At 34.2% G+C, this 21,590-nt stretch overlaps 1 protein-coding gene across 1 annotated transcript in view; it reads right to left on the reverse strand.

Moving 5' to 3' along the window:
• Positions 1–21,590, reverse strand: part of LOC121367549 — a 53,654-nt gene that overhangs the window by 24,229 nt on the left and 7,835 nt on the right. The window contains exons 4-8 of the mRNA XM_041491799.1: positions 19,585–19,649; positions 17,465–17,564; positions 16,902–16,973; positions 8,070–8,141; positions 5,092–5,124 (exon numbers count right to left, since the gene is read on the reverse strand). Coding sequence (XP_041347733.1) covers positions 5,092–5,124; positions 8,070–8,141; positions 16,902–16,973; positions 17,465–17,564; positions 19,585–19,649 — 342 coding nt within the window. The remainder of the gene's footprint in view (positions 1–5,091; positions 5,125–8,069; positions 8,142–16,901; positions 16,974–17,464; positions 17,565–19,584; positions 19,650–21,590) is intronic.

A 21,590-nucleotide genomic window follows, 5' to 3' on the forward strand; every position in this document is an offset into this window, starting at 1 on the left:
TGTCAATGCAACGTTTTGTTATATCACCAGACTCATCATAATCAATCAGACTCAAAATCAAATATTTCAATCTCATTTTCCTCAGTTTCAGTTTACTGGTTTATGAAAGTATTTCACGTTTGGCCCGTGTGAGCACTGTCAGTGTACTCTGACGGTGCGTCACATTTTGGTGGAGTGCAATAATCTTAAGCAAACTAAGAAAGATATATTTGGTAGAAAAATATGATGGACATTTCTTCGTGATACTGAATTCTATTCTAAATTTAATTTTACCTACAAGTGATATTTGTATTTTTCGCACAGTTCTTTACACTGTGTTTTAATTTAACTCTTGAATTTTTATATTGAGGTTGATCATCACTTCATTTTCGCATTTACCTTAGTTGGATACCCAATAGCCGATATATTTTTTTTCGTGCTGGAATGCCTTGATATCACTAACTTACAGTCGTGCTAATGTAAATATAATATGAATACATATGGTATATTGCAACAGTATTATTAAACATGGATACAGGCAATAATTATGTAATATATGGGGTTAACAGTGAAGTTAGAAATAAAGAAAGAAAAGGTTTTAGAGGGGAAAAAAGAAGAAAGGAAAGAATGCATGTTAAGGTAACATTTTGAAACAGAAAATATTAAGTTTTATATTGTAATAAATATCTCTAGAGCAATATATTTCTATGTCTTGTTTCCAGGAATATTAAACAAGGTCCCCAATATTCATGATAGTCTTTAAACTGACAATGTTTGTAAAGTATATATTTTTCAACTTGTATTCTATCTTTAAAAACATCATTTAAGTATCGACGTTAGGACACGGGATGGACCAGAATGTAATAATAACAATGTTAACATCGTGCATTTGAGGTGTAAATATCGCATTTTTCAAATATTAAATACTTACTGAAAAAGAAGTCAATCGATGGAATAAAAAAATATTGTCAGATTCCTTGTGCAAAATCATTTAAAAAAACAAACAAAAAACATTGACATGATTTAGGTTGTATACTATTTACATTGGTATTTGTTTTAAATGATCGTCAACTAAAATGTGTTTACGAATCATGTCGAAACATTCCGTAAATGTTCGTTTGCTTGTCCTATTATTTTGTTTGTTCGTATATTAATAGACCACAATACGTGGCAAAACACATTTATAACTGTTCATGAATCTATGAATCAGCTGATTAGATTTATATATATATAAAAAATCTCTCACCCACAATGCATATACGAATCCGCCATGTTGTTTCTGGCAAAAATCCTATTTTAAAAATCAATGCTTTCTTGTTTTGTATTTTCTAAAAATATATCAACACGATACCGATCATATCGTATTTACGAAAATAAGATTAATTAGCCTTTTTCTGCATTTATCACAGATCTGTTATCCTATTTCTCCGATTTTTAGTTTTTTTAACGCGATTTCACTTCCGTTTTGACATTTCGACAACATTTTCAATGCCATTCATATGGCTCAGTCTGTTTAGGTTATTTCATCTTGTCATAAGCGCTCGCTGGCGCTCGCTATAATTTATTATTTTTAAAGATAAGAATAATTACAACTTGTTATTATTATTCTTTACAAAAGAGAAGCCCTTTTATTTAAATGATCGAGATAAAATAACCTTGACATTAAATTAAATTAATTTAATCTGCTGTGGCTCACTTATCAAAGAAGGATCTACTTCAATAGAATGCCCCAGCGCGTGCTGTAACCTCACCGTGTGCATGGTTGTAACATTCTCGTTGAGAATGGCCAATACAGCACAAATCCCCTTGTTTTCTTCGAGATACAATTGAAATTTTGAGTAAAAGTCAGTATCTATCTGTGATATTTGTATTTTTGCACAGTTCTTTACACTGTTTTTATTTAAATCTTGAATTTTTATACTGATGTTGATCATCACATTGTTTTTCCATTACCACAGTTTGACACCCAATAGCCGATGTATTTTTCGTGCTGAGGTGTAGTTAAACATTCATTCATCCATTCATAATCACTTTATTTGCTTGCATTACAATAGTTTGACACCCAATAGCCGATGTATTTTTCATGCTGGGGTGTCGTTAAAAATGTTTCATTCATTCCATTCCATTCAATAGAATGAGAACTGTATTCTTTATCATGAGAATACGTACGATATTTCAATAAAATGCGTCTCTTTTATTATTTACAAATACTGCATTGTTGATTTATTGAATCACTGTATATAATGAGAAGAAGAATCCACTACGGTCGTCACAATATATATATATATATATATATATATATATATATATATATATATATATATATATATATATATATCTATATATATATCTATATCTATATATGTATGTATGTATGTATGTGTGTGTGTGTGTGTGTGTGTGTGTGTGTGTGTGTGTGTGTGTGTGTGTGTGTGTGTGTATGTCTCACTATGTGTGTATGTATGTATGTATGTATGTATGTATGTATGAATATCTATATATTGTATGTATGTCGAGGTTGACTGTTACATACATAGATATTAACGCACTGGCACAGGGGATAATTAAATCCTTTCTGGCCTTACAAATTGCCCCATGCCGTTGCTGGGACTCGAACCTGTGGCACCGAATCCCCCGTAAATTGCGAGACTAAGCACGATGCTCTCTGAGCTATCGAGGCATCCATAAATAAGGATGCTGTTTTAACTCAACCACATGCATGGGGTCTACAATCTACGCGGTCGATCCCGCTTACGTGCACGAAACAGTGGGCAGACCTGGCACTGGCTAGTATGTATTGATGTATGAATATCTATATATTGTATGTATGTCGAGGTTGACTGTTACATGTATGTATGTATGTAAGTATGTATGTATGCGTATATATATGCGTGTATGTATGTATGCATGCATGCATATACATATCCATATCCATATACATATACATATACATATACATACATATATATATATATATATATATATATATATATATATATATATATATATATATATATATATATATATATATATATATGAATGATAATAAACGAGTTAACAGTAATTGTCAAATTTTTTCCCGAGTAAAATAATTTTCACTTGTCACGAGCTTTAGCGAGTGACAGGTGAACATTATTTCACGAAGGACATATATTTGATAACAACTAGTACCGAGTTTGTTATTCTATTTATTACCCGATTTAATTTTATTTTTAGTTGTGTAAAGCATTTGTTTTTATATACAGACGTAAACCACTTTAACCTGTTATGGGCATTGCTTTAACTTTGTATTCACGGTTCACAGATAATTTTCAAAATCAAAGTTCTATATATTTTGCAAAAATTGTTTTATAACGAATTGATTAAACTACCATTTTATTATATGTTTAACATTGAAAACAGAAAAAAAAAAGCGCTACATGACGTCATTTTGTGTGCTTTGCCAAATTGTGATGACCTCATATTTAGTACCGACTATGTGATTGGTTTATAAGCGTCAAATAGTCCAAAAGTAGTTTATGTTAAACCAAAGCAGACTATTTTCCACTGAGAAAATATGAAAAATGTTTCCCACGTTATGAGTGACCGCTTTGGTAATCAACATATTTAATTCCCCATCGGCCAGTGAAAACGGGGAAAATATTTTCTCAGTGAAAAATATTCTTCATTAGTGTAACACACAATACTATTGGACGATTTGATGCTTACAAACCAAGGACCTTGCCGGTACTAAAGATGACGTCATCACGATTTAGCTAACATTAAATGACGTCACGAAGTTTAAAAAGTTCGCGTTTAAGGTTATCTGTTTTTATTGTGACATTTGTAATAAAATTAGGAGATAACTATGTCGTATTTGACCATTTGCGGACGTTAATGCTGGTTTTGCAGTCAACGCGGAGATACAATGTCTGAAGAAGGATTTAAATTGATTCAGAAAGGATCTCACCAATTCAAGGTTGGACTGCACCAAAGATTCCGAAACAACTGAGAAGCGTTTTGGACTTGTCTCATAATATCGGCGATTGGTATCGGGTTTTGGACTTCTTGTCATGTTATCGGCGATTAGTATCGGGTTTTGGACTTCTTGTCATGTTATCGGCGATTAGTATCGGGTTTTGGACTTCTTGTCATGTTATCGGTGATTAGTATCGGGGTTTGTGGATATAGCGAAGCCGCTCTACAAACTTTGTGAGAAAAGATGAAAATTCATCTGGAGAGAGAAATGTTGTAAAACATCACAATAATTTAAGGACGTTTTGAAACTTCCAAATTTATCTAGCTTTATCACGTATGTTACCCACGTCCAAGTGTCGTATGTATCTTGAAGACTGATTCAAGTAATAAAGTAGTGGGTGCTATGCTATCACAGGAACAGGATATGTTGGAATTGTATGTATACACAGTATACTGTTTGTGAATATCTGCTGTGATCATAAGCTTGTAGCTCAAAACAATACACAAATTGGTCAAGCTTATCGCTTACATGAGCTGAGCCATGAACAGACAAAGAAAAGATACCGTGTTACTCACAAGGAGTCGCTGGTAATAATACCAGCACCGAAACTCTTCCATTATTTCCTATACGGCCAGGAAATATTGCTAAGAACAAACGATGCCGCTGTCAGGTGGAATGAATGAATGAATGAATGAATGTTTAACGACTCCCCAGCACGAAAAATACATCGGCTATTGGGTGTCAAACTATGGTAATGCAAATAAATAAAGTGATGATCAATATAAAAATTCAAGGTTTAAACAAAAACAGTGTAAAGAACTGTGCAAAAATACAAATACAAATATCACAGAATTTTACGGACACCGAATCTTATTCTAAACTTCAATTTGTGCTGTATTGGCCATTCTCAAAGAGAATGTTACACCCCTGCACCACGGTGAGGTTACAGCACGCGCAGGGGCTGTCAGGTGGATGAGAAATTAAACATAAATTCTACAATATCTATAAATAGCTACTTATTCAAGTATTTGAAAGAAAATACGTTACCACTATACAGCCAGTCTTCACCACACACACACACACACACACACACACACACACACATATATATATATATATATATACATACTAACGTTTCTTTCTTATAGTATTACCTTGCTTTAACTTCATTGCCTTAATACTCTTTCCTGCAAATGCAAATGGATAACACATTTTTATGAATGATGATGATTATTGTTATTTCTATTATTATTACAACCATTATTGTTACATCCATTATTGTCACATCCATGATTTAAAAAAAAAAATTAAAGTGAAATTCGTTTTCAACAACTTCACAGGCAATGGACCAGGTACAACAGTGAACATTCTTTGTAAGTTGGTCCTCTTAATCTAATCTCTGGTAGTAGTAGTTTATTTACTGTAAGCCGTGTGATTCATTAGCATACAAGTATATACAATAATATAAAGAATATATAAACAATCATCAACATAAACAAGTGGATGTGTATTTGGAGGATGGACAGTTATACATGTTGAATGTCATGCACATATGTTCCAAGGTTTCAAAGTTGTTTTCTGTTCTGAACAGACCGTAATTGTTTTAATTAAAACCAGTAGTAATTTGTTTACATATAATATGCGAATATGTAAATACATTAGACATATAAAATAAAATTATATTAATATTCAATGTCATTCTGAGTTCACTTAATATATTGCTTCCTCAACGAGTAGTTGCTGGATGAAACTCAAAATGTTGTGATAAATAGGTAATGATATCCTCAGATAGCATTGTACACAAAACGTATCAGTTAAATGTCTTAAAATACTACATTTTGGTTAATTTGTCTGTTTCTTGTATACAGTGATCTGACTCTTTTTACAAATATTACATGATTATGTACGTGCTGATTAAACTATGCATCTCCAAATTCTAAAATGATATATTTTTCCTACATAGTGTAGCCAGTTAAAAGATTCATGGCTTTCTAACATGTCATCATATTTGAAGATACAATTATTAGTTTCTAAAAGCTTCAACTGATATGTAACAATTCTTACTTTACGTACTACATGTATGGGCAGTCTTCTTATTTCTGTTAACAGCTGCACTCATTGTACATTTTTTCACATTTCAAATTAGTTTATAAAAATCCATATGAACATTTTCCTCATCATGATTTGGGTCAAAACCCAATAGTTCACAGCCACAATTTAGTCCACTAGATATACAGGTATCAATAACATGTAATTGTGTTTCCGTAACAAGTGATTATATTACTACACAGTCTAAGAAATGGTGGTTTAGTCTGGGGCATATCTACGGGTATGTTTTCTGGTAACACACTACTTTTGATTTTGAGTTCAGCCAGACGGGTGGACAGGGAGGCCCGATCTGATGAATCGGCTGATCACGTGAAGCTCAAGAGCAAACAACTTTTATTTTGTTATATTAGCCAAGAACTCGAATGCCCATGTGTATTTGTTGCTCTTGGAATGGTGGCTAGGGTCAATTAGGTTATTTATTTATTTTTACTGCCCAAGTATATCAACCATGTATCCCTGGTATGAATTTCTGCAGGTTATCTGCAACACCATATCCCTTTGTTGGACTTAGTGGTGGGTGGAGGCATGATTGTGAATGATACAACTTTTAATTATGGATCAAACCAAAACTGATAACATTGATGGAACCCTGAAAAGGGTCCATACCGAGGTTTCAGACTCTTCAGCGCCAGTTCTATATATTTTGCAAAAATTGTTTTATAATGAATTGCATTAAACTACCATTTTATTATAAGTTTAACACTGAAAACACAAAAACATAAGTGCTACATGACGTCAGTTTGTGTGCTTTGACAAATCGTGATGACGTCATATTTAGTACTGACTATGTGATTGGTTTATAAGCGTCAAATAGTCCAATAGTAGTATATGTTAAACCAATACAGAATATTTTCCACTGAGAAAATATAAAAAAATGTTTCCCACGTTATGAGTGATCGCTTGGGTAATAAACATATTTAATTCCCCATCGGCCAGTGATAACGGGAACATATTTTCTCTTTAAAAAACATTCTGCTTTGGTGTAACGCACAATACTATTGGACGATTTGTTGCTTACAAACCAATGACCTTGCCGGTACTAAATATGACGTCATCACGATTTAGCTAACACATTAAATGACGTCACGAAGTTTAAAGAGTTCGCGTTTAAGGTTATCTGTTTTTATTGTGACATTTATAGAGATAACTATGTCGTATTTGACCATTTGCGGACGTTAATGCTGGTTTTGCAGTCAACGCGGAGATACAGTGTCTGAAGAAGGATTTAAAGTGATTCAGAAAACATCTCACCAATTCAAGGTTGGACTGCACCAAAGATTCCGAAACAACTGAGAAGCGTTTTGGACTTGTCTCATAATATCGGCGATTGGTATCGGGTTTTGGACTTCTTGTCATGTTATCGGCGATTGGTATCGGGTTTTCGACTTCTTGTCATGTTATCGGCGATTAGTATCGGGGTTTGTGGATATAGCGAAGCCACTCTACAAACTTTGTGAGAAAAGATGAAAATTCATCTGGAGAGAGAAATATTGTAAAACATCACAATAATTTAAGGATGTTTTAAAACTTCCAATTTTATCAAGCTTTTATCAAGTATTTTACCCAGTGTCCAGGTGTCGATTGTATCTTCAAGACTGATTCATAAAGTAGTGGGTGCTATGCTATCCCAGAAATAGGATATGTTGGAATTGTGTGTATATACAGTATATTGTGTGTGAATATCTGCTGTGATCATAAGCTTGTAGCTTAAAACAATACACAAATTGCTAAAGCTTATCGCTTACATGGGCTGAGCCATGAACAGACAAAGCAAAGATACCGTGTTACTCATAAGGAGTTGCTGGTAATAATAACAGCACCGAAACTCTTCCATTATTTCCTATACGGCCAGGAAATATTGCTAAGAATAAACAATACCGCTGTCAGGTGGATGAGAAATTAAAAATATATTGTACAATAACAAAGAAGAAACGCATCTATAGATAGCTACTTATTCAAGTATTTGAAAGAAAATACGTTAACAGTCTTCATAAACTATAGATATATATGTATATATACTAACGTCTCCTTCTTATAGTGTTACGTTTCTTCATTTTCCCCGGTTTTTCATTTGGGTTGTCCTCGAGACTGTTTTCTGCAAATGCAAATGGATAACAAATTTCAATGAATGATGATGATTATTGTTATTATGTCTATTATTATTACATCCATTATTTTTTTTTTTTAAAGAGAACTTCGTTTCCAACAACTTCACAGGCAATGGACCAGGTGCAACAGTGAACATTCTTTGTAAGTTGGTCCTCATAATCTAACCTCACGTAGTAGTAGTTATTTACTGTAAGCCGTGTGATTCATTAGCATACAAGTATATACAATAATATAAAGTTTATATAAACAATCATCAACATAAATAAGTGGATGTGTATATGGAGGATGAACAGTTACACATGTTGAATGTCATGCACATATTTTTCAAGGTTACAAAGTTGTTTTCTATTCTGAACAGATCATAATTGTTTTAATTAAAAAAAATGTCTTAACCAGTAGTAATTTATTTACCTATAATATGCGAATATGTAAATACATTAGACATATAAAATAAAATTATATTAATGTTCAATGTCATTCTGAGTTCACTTAATATATTGCTTCCTCAACGAGTAGTTGCTGGATGAAACTCAAAATGTTGTGATAAATAGGTAATGATATCCTCAGATAGCATTCTAAACAAAACGTATCTGTTAAATGTCTTATAATACGAAATTTTGGTTAATTGTTCAACAATTTGTCTGTTCCTTGTATACAGTGAACCGACAGGCGCATTTTAACTCTTTTTATAAATTTTACATGATTATTTACGTGCTGATTAAACCATGCATCTCCAAATTAAAAAATGATATATATTTTTGTTTACATAGTGTAGCCAGTTAAAAGATGCATGGCTTTCTAACATGTCATCATATTTCAAGATACAATTATTAGTTTCTAAAAGCTTCAACCGATATTTAATAATTCTTACTTTACGTACTACATGTAGGGGCAGTCTTCCTATTTCTGTTAACAGCTGCACTCATTGTATATTTTTTCACATTTCAAATTAGTTTATACAAATCCATATGAACATTTTCCTCATCATGATTTGGATCAAAACCCAATAGTTCACAGCCACAATTTAGTCCACTAGATATACAGGTATCAATAACATGTAACTGTGTTTGCTTAATGAGTGATTATATTATTACACAGTCTAAGAATATGACCCCTGGTCTTCCTGCCTCGTAAAGCAATGAATGCTTTAATTTCTTTTGATTTTCCGTTATATTTTAACGTAAATCCAAGATAATTAAAACTATCAACCACTTGGATTAAATATGTCATTGTAAGTCCATTTGTCTTTAGTAGTAATGTTTTTGCAATATTCCATTTAGTATTTTAAGTATATAACGAATCTGATAAGGTCTAAAGACCCTCTACAGATTCTGACAGCAGCACAGTATCACTTGCGTACATTAAAAGAAATATGTTATATGTACAGCGTCTCACTAGAGCCTTTAATCAACTCGTTCTCAATATCATTGACATACAATGAAAAAAACAATGGTGACAAGGCTTCGCCTTGCATATATCATGTGTTGCTTCTGACAAAAGTCACAAAAATCCCCCAATCAGAAAAATAGATTGAAACTGTACGCAAGTCTCTAAAGACTCATACAGGATACCATTTCGGGCAAATTTAAATAATAGCTTATATCTATTTATAATGACAGAGGCTTGTCTGTAATCAACAAAACAACACAGCTTCTTTTTAAATCGCAACATTGTTTTTTTTTAATCAGATAAAGAAGAGAAAATATAGCATCAGTTGTACCTGAACAAGGTTTAAACCCAAAACAGCATCTGCCAAAATATAACTGATCAATATAAAATAGAATACCTTCTTACCAACTATATGGGGAGTTTTCACTTTCAGATATAACGTTAAACATACAACATATCATAGGATCAAGAACATCTTATGTCAATATAATTCCACTCTCTAAAAATCCCTTTATTATAAACCCTTGGATTGGTTAAATTCGTATCACGTGATGATAAAAACTGGCATTCATAGCACCATGAATCTCAGTTTAGCACTATTTTTGGCTATATAGCCGGAACTACTTTATGAATTATGTCAACAAAGGAATCCCCGAGGTTTTTCCTTGATTCTATTTTTAGACATCAAACAGTAATCGTCTGCCGTCAAACTTGTAAACATCTAAAAATCTTCACATATAAATTATACCATACACAATAGGTCGCTTCAGACATTTTTTATTAAAGGTTAAAAGTTATTGAAATTACTTACGTTACATGTTCATAGTGAATTCAAAATCCCACAGCTAAAAATCTATTTTGTCGATCCAGAAAAAGTGTATAATTCCAATGGAATTTGGTCTTTTACAAAAGCGATTTCAAAAACAAAATTCAGTCAGTTCATGCCAACCATTAGCAGTAACGCGCATTCAACGGCATTGTAGTATGACGTACACGGTACACAACACATAGCCACTGCGATCCAATCTTTAAACAACTCGGGTTTTGAAACTAGGCATATCATGTACATGTCGGGACACAGGAACGAAGCTTCAATTCGAAGCTACAACAGAGAATGTTCCACTTTCCAAAAACGAAACATCAGCATGGCACTGTCAAATGTCACGAATACTTGTGTCGCACCACTTGAAGTCACACATGCCAAAACCATCCTGTGTTGCCACTTCCACAATTACAAGGCCAGTAAACACCGAAACTCGCGACACACCTGTTTCATCCATTTCCGGAAACATTGAAACCACTTTCTCCATGTCAAATCTATCAACACATGGAATTTTCATGCACTCAAATATTTTATAACTGTAATTTCAACGTCGTAATTGGTAAATCTGGACAGTAATCAAAAAATGGCGCCCATCCACAGTTCGTAGTTAAATATTCATACACCAACCGCTTCACACATAAATTATACCATACAAAATAGATCGCTTCAGACATTTTTATTACAGGTTAAAAGTTATTAAAATTACTTACGTTATATGTTTCTAGTGAATTCAAAATGTTTCTACTTGGTATTGATATTTAATGCAAAAAATTAATATGAATTGTATTAATGATTGTAACATTGTCATTCTCTCATTCGGCTATTACGGAAAAAGCCGAAACTACCATAGGCATTCCGCTAATGTTGAGTATGAATTTCGTGTTAATAAAATAGTAAATAGTTGGAAAATAGAGTTCACTTTTTATTTTAAAGAGGTTTACATTAATGACATGGTTATGTGTTTGGAATTATAAGAATTGAACGTGAAATTTTTTGAGTTTCATGCTAGTATGAAACGCAAAAACCGCTTTACACACTTTTAGTATGAATGGCTTCGCGCTAACGCGCTACGCCATTCATACAGTGTGTAAAGCGGTTTTGCGTTTCATACTAGCATGAAACTCAAAAAATTTCACGTACAATTCTTAAATGATATTATCTTTTCCAGGGAATATATTACTTTTCAAACTCTCGTATATCAATGTGATGTTCTCACCAATTGAGAATGATATCCGTGAGGGGTATCCCGTAATGCTGGATGATGGGATTCTGGTGGTTGAGTGGGGGGGGGGGGGGGGGGGGCATATCTACTGGTATGTTTTCTGGGAACACACTACTTTTGATTTTCAGTTCAGCCAGACGGGTGGTCAGGGAGCAAATCAATCAGGTGATTTGTTTATTTTTATTGCCCAAGTATATCAACCTTGTATCCCTGATATGAATTTCTGCAGATTATCCGCAACACCGTATCCCTTTGTTGGACTCAGTGGTGGGTGGAGGCATGATTGTGAATGATACAACTTTGAATTATGAATCAAACCAAAACTGATAACTTTGATGGAAACCTGAAAAGGGTCCATACCGAGGTTTCAGACTCTTCAGCGCCACTTCTATATATTTTGCAAAAATTGTTTTATAATGAATTGCATTAAACTACCATTTTATTATAAGCTTAACACTGAAAACAGAAAAACATAAGCGCTACATGACTTCATTTTGTGTGCTTTGCCAAATCGTGATGACGTCATATTTAGTACTGACTATGTAATTGGTTTATAAGCGTCAAATAGTCCAATAATAGTGTATGTTAAACCAATACAGACTATTTTCCACTGAGAAAATATGAAAAATGTTTCCCACGTTATGAGTGACCACTTGGGTAATATACATATTTAATTCCCCATCGGCCAATATACTGTATATACACACAATTCCAACATATCCTATTTCTGGGATAGCATAGCACCCACTACTTTATTAATCAATATTATTGTGTGTGAATATCTACTGTGATCATAAGCTTGTAGCTTAAAACAATACACAAATTAGTAAAGCTTCATAAAGTATAGATATAGATATATATATATGTGTATATATACTAACGGCTCATTCTTATAGTGTTACGTGTCTTCGTTTTCCCCGGTTTTGCATCTGGGTTGTCCTCAGGACTGTTTTCTGCAAATGCAAATGGATAACAAATTTCAATGAATGATGATGATTATTGTTATTATTTCCATTATTATTACATCCATTATTATTTTATTTTTTTAAAAAGAAATTCGTTTTGAACAACTTCACAGGCAATGGACCAGGTGCAACAGTGAACATTCTTTGTAAGTTGGTCCTCATAATCTAACCTCACGTAGTAGTAGTTTATTTACTGTAAGCCATGTGATTCATTAGCATACAAGTATATACAAGTATATAAAGTATATATAAACAATCATCAACATAAACAAGTAGTATATATAAACAATCATCAACATAAACGAGTAGTTGGTGGATGAAACTCTAAATTTTGTGATAAATAGGTAGTGATATCCTCAGATAGCATTGTAAACAAAACGGATCTGTTAAATGTCGTAAAATACTACATTTTGGTTAATTGTTGAACAATTTGTCTGTTTCTTGTATACAGTGATCTGACAGGCGCATTTTAACTCTTTTTATAAATATTACATGATTATCTACGTGCTGATTAAACCATGCACCTCCAAATTCTACCGATTAAGCCATGCACCTTGATGACCGTGAGGGGCATCCCGTAATGCTGGATGTGGGATTCTGGTGATTGAGTTGGGGGCATATCTACTGGTATGTTTTCTGGGAACACACTACCTTTTATTTTGAGTTCAGCCAGACGGGTGGTCAGGGAGCAAAAACGTTTATTTTGTTATATTAGCCAAGAACTAATATTGCTCGAATGCCCATGTGTATTTGTTGCTCTCGGAATGGTGGCTAGGGTCAATCAGGTGATTTATTTATCTTTATTGCCTGAGTATATCAACCATGTATCCCTGGTATGAATTTCTGCAGGATATCCACAAACCATATCCCTTTGTTGGAATCAGTGGTGGGTGGAGGCATGATTGTCAGTGATACAGCTTTGAATTATGGATCAAACCAAAACTGATAACACTGATGGGTTCATACCGAAGTTTCAGACTCTTCAGCGCCAGTTCTATATATTTTGCAATTATTTTTTTTATAATGAATTGCATTAAAGTACCACTTTATTATAAGTTTAACACTGAAAACAGAAAAAAACATAAGCGCCACATGACGTCATTTTGTTTGCTTTGCCAAATCGTGGTGACGTGATATTTAGTACCGACTATGTGATTGGTTTATAAGTGTCAAATAGTCCAATAGTAGTGTATGTTAAACCAATGCAGAATATTTTCCACTGAGAAAATATGAAAAATGTTTCCCACGTTATGAGTGACCGCTAGGGTAATAAACATATTAAATACCCCATCGACCAGTGATAACGGGAAAATAGTTTCTCAGTGAAAAATATTCTGCACATATTTTCCAAGGTTACACAGTTTTTTCTATTCTGAAGAGACAGTAATTATTTTTAATTTAAAAACCAGATGGTCTTAGCCAGTAGTATTTTGTGTACGTATAATATGCGAATATGTAAATAGAATTAAGGATTGTCTGTTATTTCTTTTACGTTCATCCGGGTATGAACAAAATTTCCTCAAATTGTGCGAATTGGCGAAGCCGTTCTCACATAGGTTTCCGGATGATTTGTTTTGTTCAGACAATACTTATAATTAAATTTGCATGATACTTGTTCATAATAACACTAAAACGTCTTACTTTATTTTGAATTATTTTTTGCTCCATGGACGTTACGTTGTAATAAATGTTTCGGAAATTTAATTATTAGATATATAAAATAAAATAAAATTATATTAATCTTCAATATCCTCAGAATGCATTGTAAACAAAAAGTATCTGTTAAATGTCTTACAATATTATATTTTGGTTAATTGTTTAACAATTTGTCTTTTTCTTGTATACAGTGATATAACAGGTGCATTTTAACTTTTTCTATAAATATTACATGATTATCAACGTGCTAACTAAACCATACATCACCAAACGCTAAAACAATAATTCGGTTTACATAGTATAGACAGTTAAAAGATCCCTACTTCCTAACGTGTCGTCATATTTCAAGATACAACTATTCGTTTCTAAAAGCGTCAACTAATATTTAACAATTCTTACTTTACGTTGAGGGTGTATACTACCAAATTAAATCTCATAGACGACAATAGTAACATATGTGGCTACAACTCCTACCTACAGCGTATCAATTGACATAAACGTCACGGATATAAATACTACCACTCCTCACCCTTAAAGTGAATCAGAAACAACTGGGGGTCAAGCTGCTCATTTCTGAGATAACGGGTAGCGTCTATTACTACCCTAGTTCCGCACAAAATTCGAATACCTTTTTTACAAGTACCCCATACATGTTTCAACTACAAAGCTACTTGACAGTGGTAATAGAGATGGGTGCACCTCGAACTTTAACCCAGCCGGAAGTTATTTTGTTTAGTACTACCTATACTGATAACATACATTTTTGAAAAGTGTCCAGCTATGTGTTTTTATGACAATCAGGATCTGGTGTATTGTGACATAAACTGACAACCTCACTGAAACTGTTGTTTCTACAGTGCAACCTAATATAATGTACACCTCATAAGGCATATATAGTGCATACAGTTTTGTACAAATGCAATATGCCATATTAAACAACAAAATGTTTTAAAATTAAACTCCTGAAGATATTTACTATCAGCTGGGTGTGTGTATTCAGGTATATATGTAGAGACAACAAAGATAGTCAGTGTACCTCTACCCCTTTATAGAATTCCATTAAAACACATGCACTTGACTGACCCCTAGGTTATGAAGACCTTAACAGGCACATCAAAGAAATATCAGTATTAAAAAAAATGCACTGTCTGAGGAAGGAAACACCAACATTACTATACCTGTATGAAGTAATGACTTACTGTCCTGAACATTAGTGCTGGGAGGAAATCCTGTATGCTGGGTGTGGGTGTCTTCAAGTTACCAGGTGTGGGAATTTCAAATTCATCGGCCATGCTGATTTTTATAATGTACCGTCAAAACCATTGGCAGCCACCAATGTTCCTGGCTATATTTTATTTATAGCCTACTGTAGTTGGAGGTTTTAATATTTGTGATATAGCTTTCACACATTTATTTTGGATTAATTACTGACCCCCCCCCCCCCCCCCCCCCCTATTTTTAAATGACATAATTACTGATAATTTTCGAATGCAGATGAATACAATATGTATATTGGATATATTCCTACAATCTGTAATTCAGCATTTTATTTAGTTAGTAACATTGGGTAAAACACCTATAACAAAAATGTTTTATCAACTTACTCCAAGGCAGATAATCAAATCTGAAAACAATTGGTTCTGAATCTAGTATAAACTTAAAATGCTCTTCATGAGAGCAAACTAAGTGATTATTAATTTGTTTAAATTTGATCTGGAGATCTAAATATATGTTTAACAAGCTTATTGTTATGTATAAATAAGAACAGAAACAAAGACGTCAGACATATGGTTAAGGACCACACAGATGTTTTGAGAGGAAACCCGCTGTCGCCACTACATGGGCTACTCTTCCGATTAGCAGCAATGGATCTTTTATTTGCGCTTCCGACAGGTACGATAGCACAAACCATGGCCTTTGTTGAACCAGTTACGGATCACTGGTCGGTGCAAGTGGTTTACACCTACCCACTGAGCCTTGCGGAGCACTCACTCAGGGTTTGGAGTCGGTATCTGGATTAAAAATCCCATGCCTCGACTGGGATCCGAACCCAATACCTACCGATGGCCTACCACGACGCCACCGAGGCCGGTCCCATAAAACGACGAAGAATAATTTTTGACGGTGATTCCGACTCCGACTGAACTTGATGAAGCCCTTAAATAGGTCTGTGACGTAGATACGCCTATGTATGACAATGACGTAGTACTCAGCAAAATGCCAATAAAAGTTATTTTGAAAAATGTGGCTATTGTCAATTATTTTATTATAATTTCATTGTTTATATATAGAACTGTTAAATTAAAGGGAGAGAGAGAGGACTTGATATACTAAATTAATAAATCCCCATAATTGTTTTATCATTGGTATCTGTATCTTTTTAAGTTTTTAAGAAACATAATGGATGTTATACATATATCATATTATATTGTATTATATTCACAATACCCATGGATACAAATCAAGATTATCCCTTAGCATAAGTCTACTTTGTAGTAGTGTGGGTGGGGGTATGATCCCTTATTTCTTTCCATCATTTCTAATTTTAGAATGTACAGTAACAAAGCGGAAACATATATGTAGGTAACAGAGTGTTCAAGTGTTTAAAAACAAAATGTAGCATGTTGTATTTTCTTAACGATTCTTTTTCATCAACCCATATACAATATATGTATTGTTATATACACTCACCTTTCTCATCTGTAGTTTCTACTAAATATACCTTTGTTTTAAAATCTGCGTGCCACAACCATCCTTGTGAAGCTGAAAGATAACAAAATTAATCTTTATTTTTAACTTAATCGAGAGAGAATAATTATGTACACGTTTATAACCATGTCAGTTAGCAAACACTGTTTGGTTTAGATAATGAAAACAAATGTCGACAGGTTATACATGCATTTACTTGGCCTAAGACACATTAAAATAGCAATAGTAGTAGTAGTAGTAGTAGTAGTAGTAGTAGTACTAGTAGTAGTTAATAATAACTAATAAACTTTAAAAAAGAAAAAAAAAAAAAAATCCCCACATAAATCCCCCCCCCCCCCCAAAAAAAAAAAAAAAACAAAAAAACAAAAAAACCATACAAAAATCCGCCAAAAAATAAAAAATAATAAATAAAAAATTGCAAATTACCAGTGCGTATTGGATATCCCATAAGTTACTCGGCATATCGTTTAAGAACAGCCTGCGGGCAAACCAAAATTATTAACAATCAGGCAAAAACTACCGAATTGTATTTCTGTTATATCTACCTTTTTCCACTGTCGAACGTCCCGATAACTGGCTTGAGTCATGACCTATAATTTCCACTTCTGAACAATCTCGCCGAGACGACACCTTGATTGTCAGTTTCTGGACAAAGAATAAAACCACAAGCAAGTATATATATATATATATATATGTATATATAGTCAAACCTGTCTTAGCGGCCACCTGTACTCAGCGGTCACCTGCGTTAAGCGGCCATTTTTTCTCCCAAACGATTTATAATGTAAATGCACCTGTAATAAGCGGTCACCTGTCTAACGCGGCCAGCGACCACCTAAATCGGATCCCAAATCGCCAAAATACCTGTATTAAGCGGCCACTTACTGTGACAATACACTGCATGAAGTTGGAATTAAATAATTAAACGGTTAATTTAATACATTCCATTTGCATTATTTCTGAAGGAGACGACATGTCAAAAGTTGATTTATAGTCAACTGTGAAGCACACATCCGTTGATTAGCAGTACAAACGGTAAAACAAAAAACAACAAGAAATGTTTTAAAGACTATATGTGGCAACCTGCACTCAGCGGACACCTGTCTTAAGCGGGCACTTTTATCTACTCCCTTGTGTGACCGCTTAAAACAGGTTTGACATATATATATATATGAAAAAAATTAGATTAATTTCCCAGTCACATTTCTTACTTGATAAACATTGAACTATTTCTCATTCCAGCCAGTGCACCACGACTGGTATAACAAAGACCGTGGTATGTGCTATCCTGTCTGTGGGATGGTGCATATAAAAGATCCCTTGCTACTAATGAAAAAAATGTAGCGGGTTTCCTCTCTGTGACTGTGTCAAAAATGCTAAAATGGTTGACATCCAATAGCCGAAGATTAATAAATCAATGTGTTCTAGTGGTGTCGTTAAACAAAACAAACTATCGACAGGTGACACACCCACAGAGACACACACAGACAGACAGACAGACAGACACAAACACACACAGAGACACACGTACTCACAGGTACGTACACACATACACAGACTCGCACACACACAGACACACACACCACACACACACAGAGAGACACAAAGACACAAACACATACACACAGACACACACATACACAGACGCACACAGAAATACGTACAGAGATACGTACACACACACACACACACACACACAGGTATACACACAGAGACACGCACAAACACAGACAAACACGCACATAAACACTCTAACACAGACACACGTACACAGACATATATACACAAACAGACACACACACAGACAAACACACACACCGACACACACAAAGACGAACACACAGAGACACAAACACACAGAGACACACACAGCCACATACACACACACACACACACACACATACACACGTACGCACACACGTACACACATGCACAAACACACTTACACACACGCACAGACACATACACACACACACACACATACACTCACACACACACACAGACAGACAGACACACACATACATACACACACAGACACACACAAACACACACAGAGACACACACACGCACACAAACACCCAGACACACTCGCACATACACGCACAGAGACATACGCACACAGAGACAGACACAGAGACACACACATTAATACACTCACACGTATACACACACAGAGACACGTACAGACACACACCCAGACACCCACACATACAGACACACATACACACACACACACACACACACACACACACACACACACACACACACACACACGTGACTGTATGTGCTGTCATATCCTTTGGAAAGTGCATATAAAAGATCCTTCGTCTCTAATGAAAAAATGTAGCATGTTTTCTAAAACAAATGTGTCAGAATTATACATTATTTGACATTCAATAAGTTTTATTTTTCTAGCGATAGCTTCCCCAAAAGGTATTTATTAAGTTTTGTTCTCAAATGTAAAGACGTGCATGCCCCCATACAGTTCATCCAAATAATGTAATGATCTTAATTTTAGTGGATAATTTATAGAAGGTAACACCGACCAGTCAATCAATTTACAAAACAAAAAAGAACACAACAACCACCAAACAAACAACAACACAAAGAAGAATGGAAAGAAAACAATAACGAAACAAGAAGTAAAACAAAAGTCTAAACCAACCTGTAAATCAAATGGAAAATCAAGAAGCTCCATAATTTCTATAAATGTTCCATCAATTGTGTAAGCTAAAACGAAAGAACAGAACAGAACGGTCTTTTTGTACGTAGGCTCAGTCACCAGTATGTGACATAAATTTACAAAACGTGAGCAATCACTGTGACAAGATATTAAATATATATGTTGACTGCGGAATGAACCTAACACAAATGTTGTCAATGAGGATATCCAGTATATCACTTAAGTCTGGATCATTCTCGGAATTTACTAATTGTCCAGATGAGTGGGTAGATAGTTTATTTATATCTTCATTCACCGTTCTTTGTATCAAATACACTATTGGTTAAGGAATAGAGTTTTTCCTTAAGTTTGTCGTGGGGGATTGTTGTGTATAATGTTGAAAAATATAATGTTTTAATATTAGTTAACTTTGATCTGGATTGAGAGTGAATGATTTCAAATAAATCTTCGCAGTGTTGTCCACTGAGAAGATTTTTGTCCTAGCATATCACTTAAGTGGTGGATCGTTCAGTCTTTGGACAAGAATGACAAGAATAATTGTCCACAAAGTCGATCTTTGTTTTGGAATCAATACAAACAGGAATGGATAATTTGTATACGGAACAACGAATTGAGTTTTTTCCTTAAGTTTGTCGTGGGGGTTTTATTGTTGTGTCATAATGTTGAAAAATATAATGTTTTAATATTACGGTAACTTTGATCTGGATTCGAGGGTTCAAATGAATGATTTCAAATAAATCTTCGCATATGCTTTTTAAATTGACACTTTTTGTCTCGCAGACTTTTTTACAATACCTAGAAAATGCCATCCTTGATTGTGGTCAGGATAATGGTCAATCTTTGAGACAAGAATGACAAGAATGGTGATGCATTTCTGGACCTACAGCAAAGTCGACCATTCGACATTATTAAGTGCTTGGTAATTTGCTAATACAAAACATATTCGGGTAACTTGGAAGTAGTTTTTTGGCACTCTGATAACATAGGTTTAGACACCTTAACGATATTGAAATATTTTTCTTCAAGATATAACCAAAAACCTCGAAATATATTCTTTACAAAAAGGACAATTTATGTAGTTAATGTACATATTTCCCATAATGCAACACATCCAATTTACTTGTAATAGCTTACTTGCAGGCTTCATTGACCATACATAATAGGGTTAGACGTCTCCATTGATTTAAGTCGATGTTTCCGTTGCACGTTATGACTAAAACTATAAACATCGTTTTGTTAAGCGGCAATTGCAGTGGATAATTTGCATATTACCCATCATGCAAGCTATTAGGATTACTTAGAAATAGCTACTTTGGCTTCATTGACCCTGAAAATATAGAGCTAGACACCTTGTTTGTTTGTTAGTTTTCATCACGTTATGACCAAAACACTCATAGTAATTCCTTTACAAAATCAACAGATTTGGTGGTAAATTTACATATTCCCATTTGGCTTCCTTAACATAGACTTGGCAAAATGAATGGAACGGTACGGTTGCGAACAAGCTTAATGCTGTCAAGCCAGTCCTGGCAGAGTCTGCTTTGGAGTTGCCTCATGCCAGGGTTGGTGTAACTTATACTGAAAATCAGTGATTGTAAACATATCATTAACCAATTTATCTTTTCAACTTAGCAATATGATTGGAAAGGTGCAGTTGCGAACAAAACTCATTCTGCCAAGCCAGTCCTGGTAGAGTAGCAGTACTCCTATATGCATTGCAGGAAGGATGAAACAGTCTTGTGTCGTGCTCGCATCGGTCATACATACTTGACCTATTCATTTATCATGAAGAAGGATCCCCAACTTCAGTGTGAGCACTGTCAGTGTACTCTAATTGTACGTCACATTTTGGTGGAGTGCAACGATATGAGAGAAACTAAAAAAAAGAAGATATATTTGAACGAAGAAATGTGATGGAATCATTTCGATTCCATCCTGAACTTGAGTTGCATTTTTGTTTGTTTTTTTGTTTGTTGTTTTTCTTCTCT

Source organism: Gigantopelta aegis, chromosome 3, assembly GCF_016097555.1.
Source record: "Gigantopelta aegis isolate Gae_Host chromosome 3, Gae_host_genome, whole genome shotgun sequence".
Taxonomy (NCBI): Eukaryota; Metazoa; Mollusca; class Gastropoda; order Neomphalida; family Peltospiridae; genus Gigantopelta; species Gigantopelta aegis.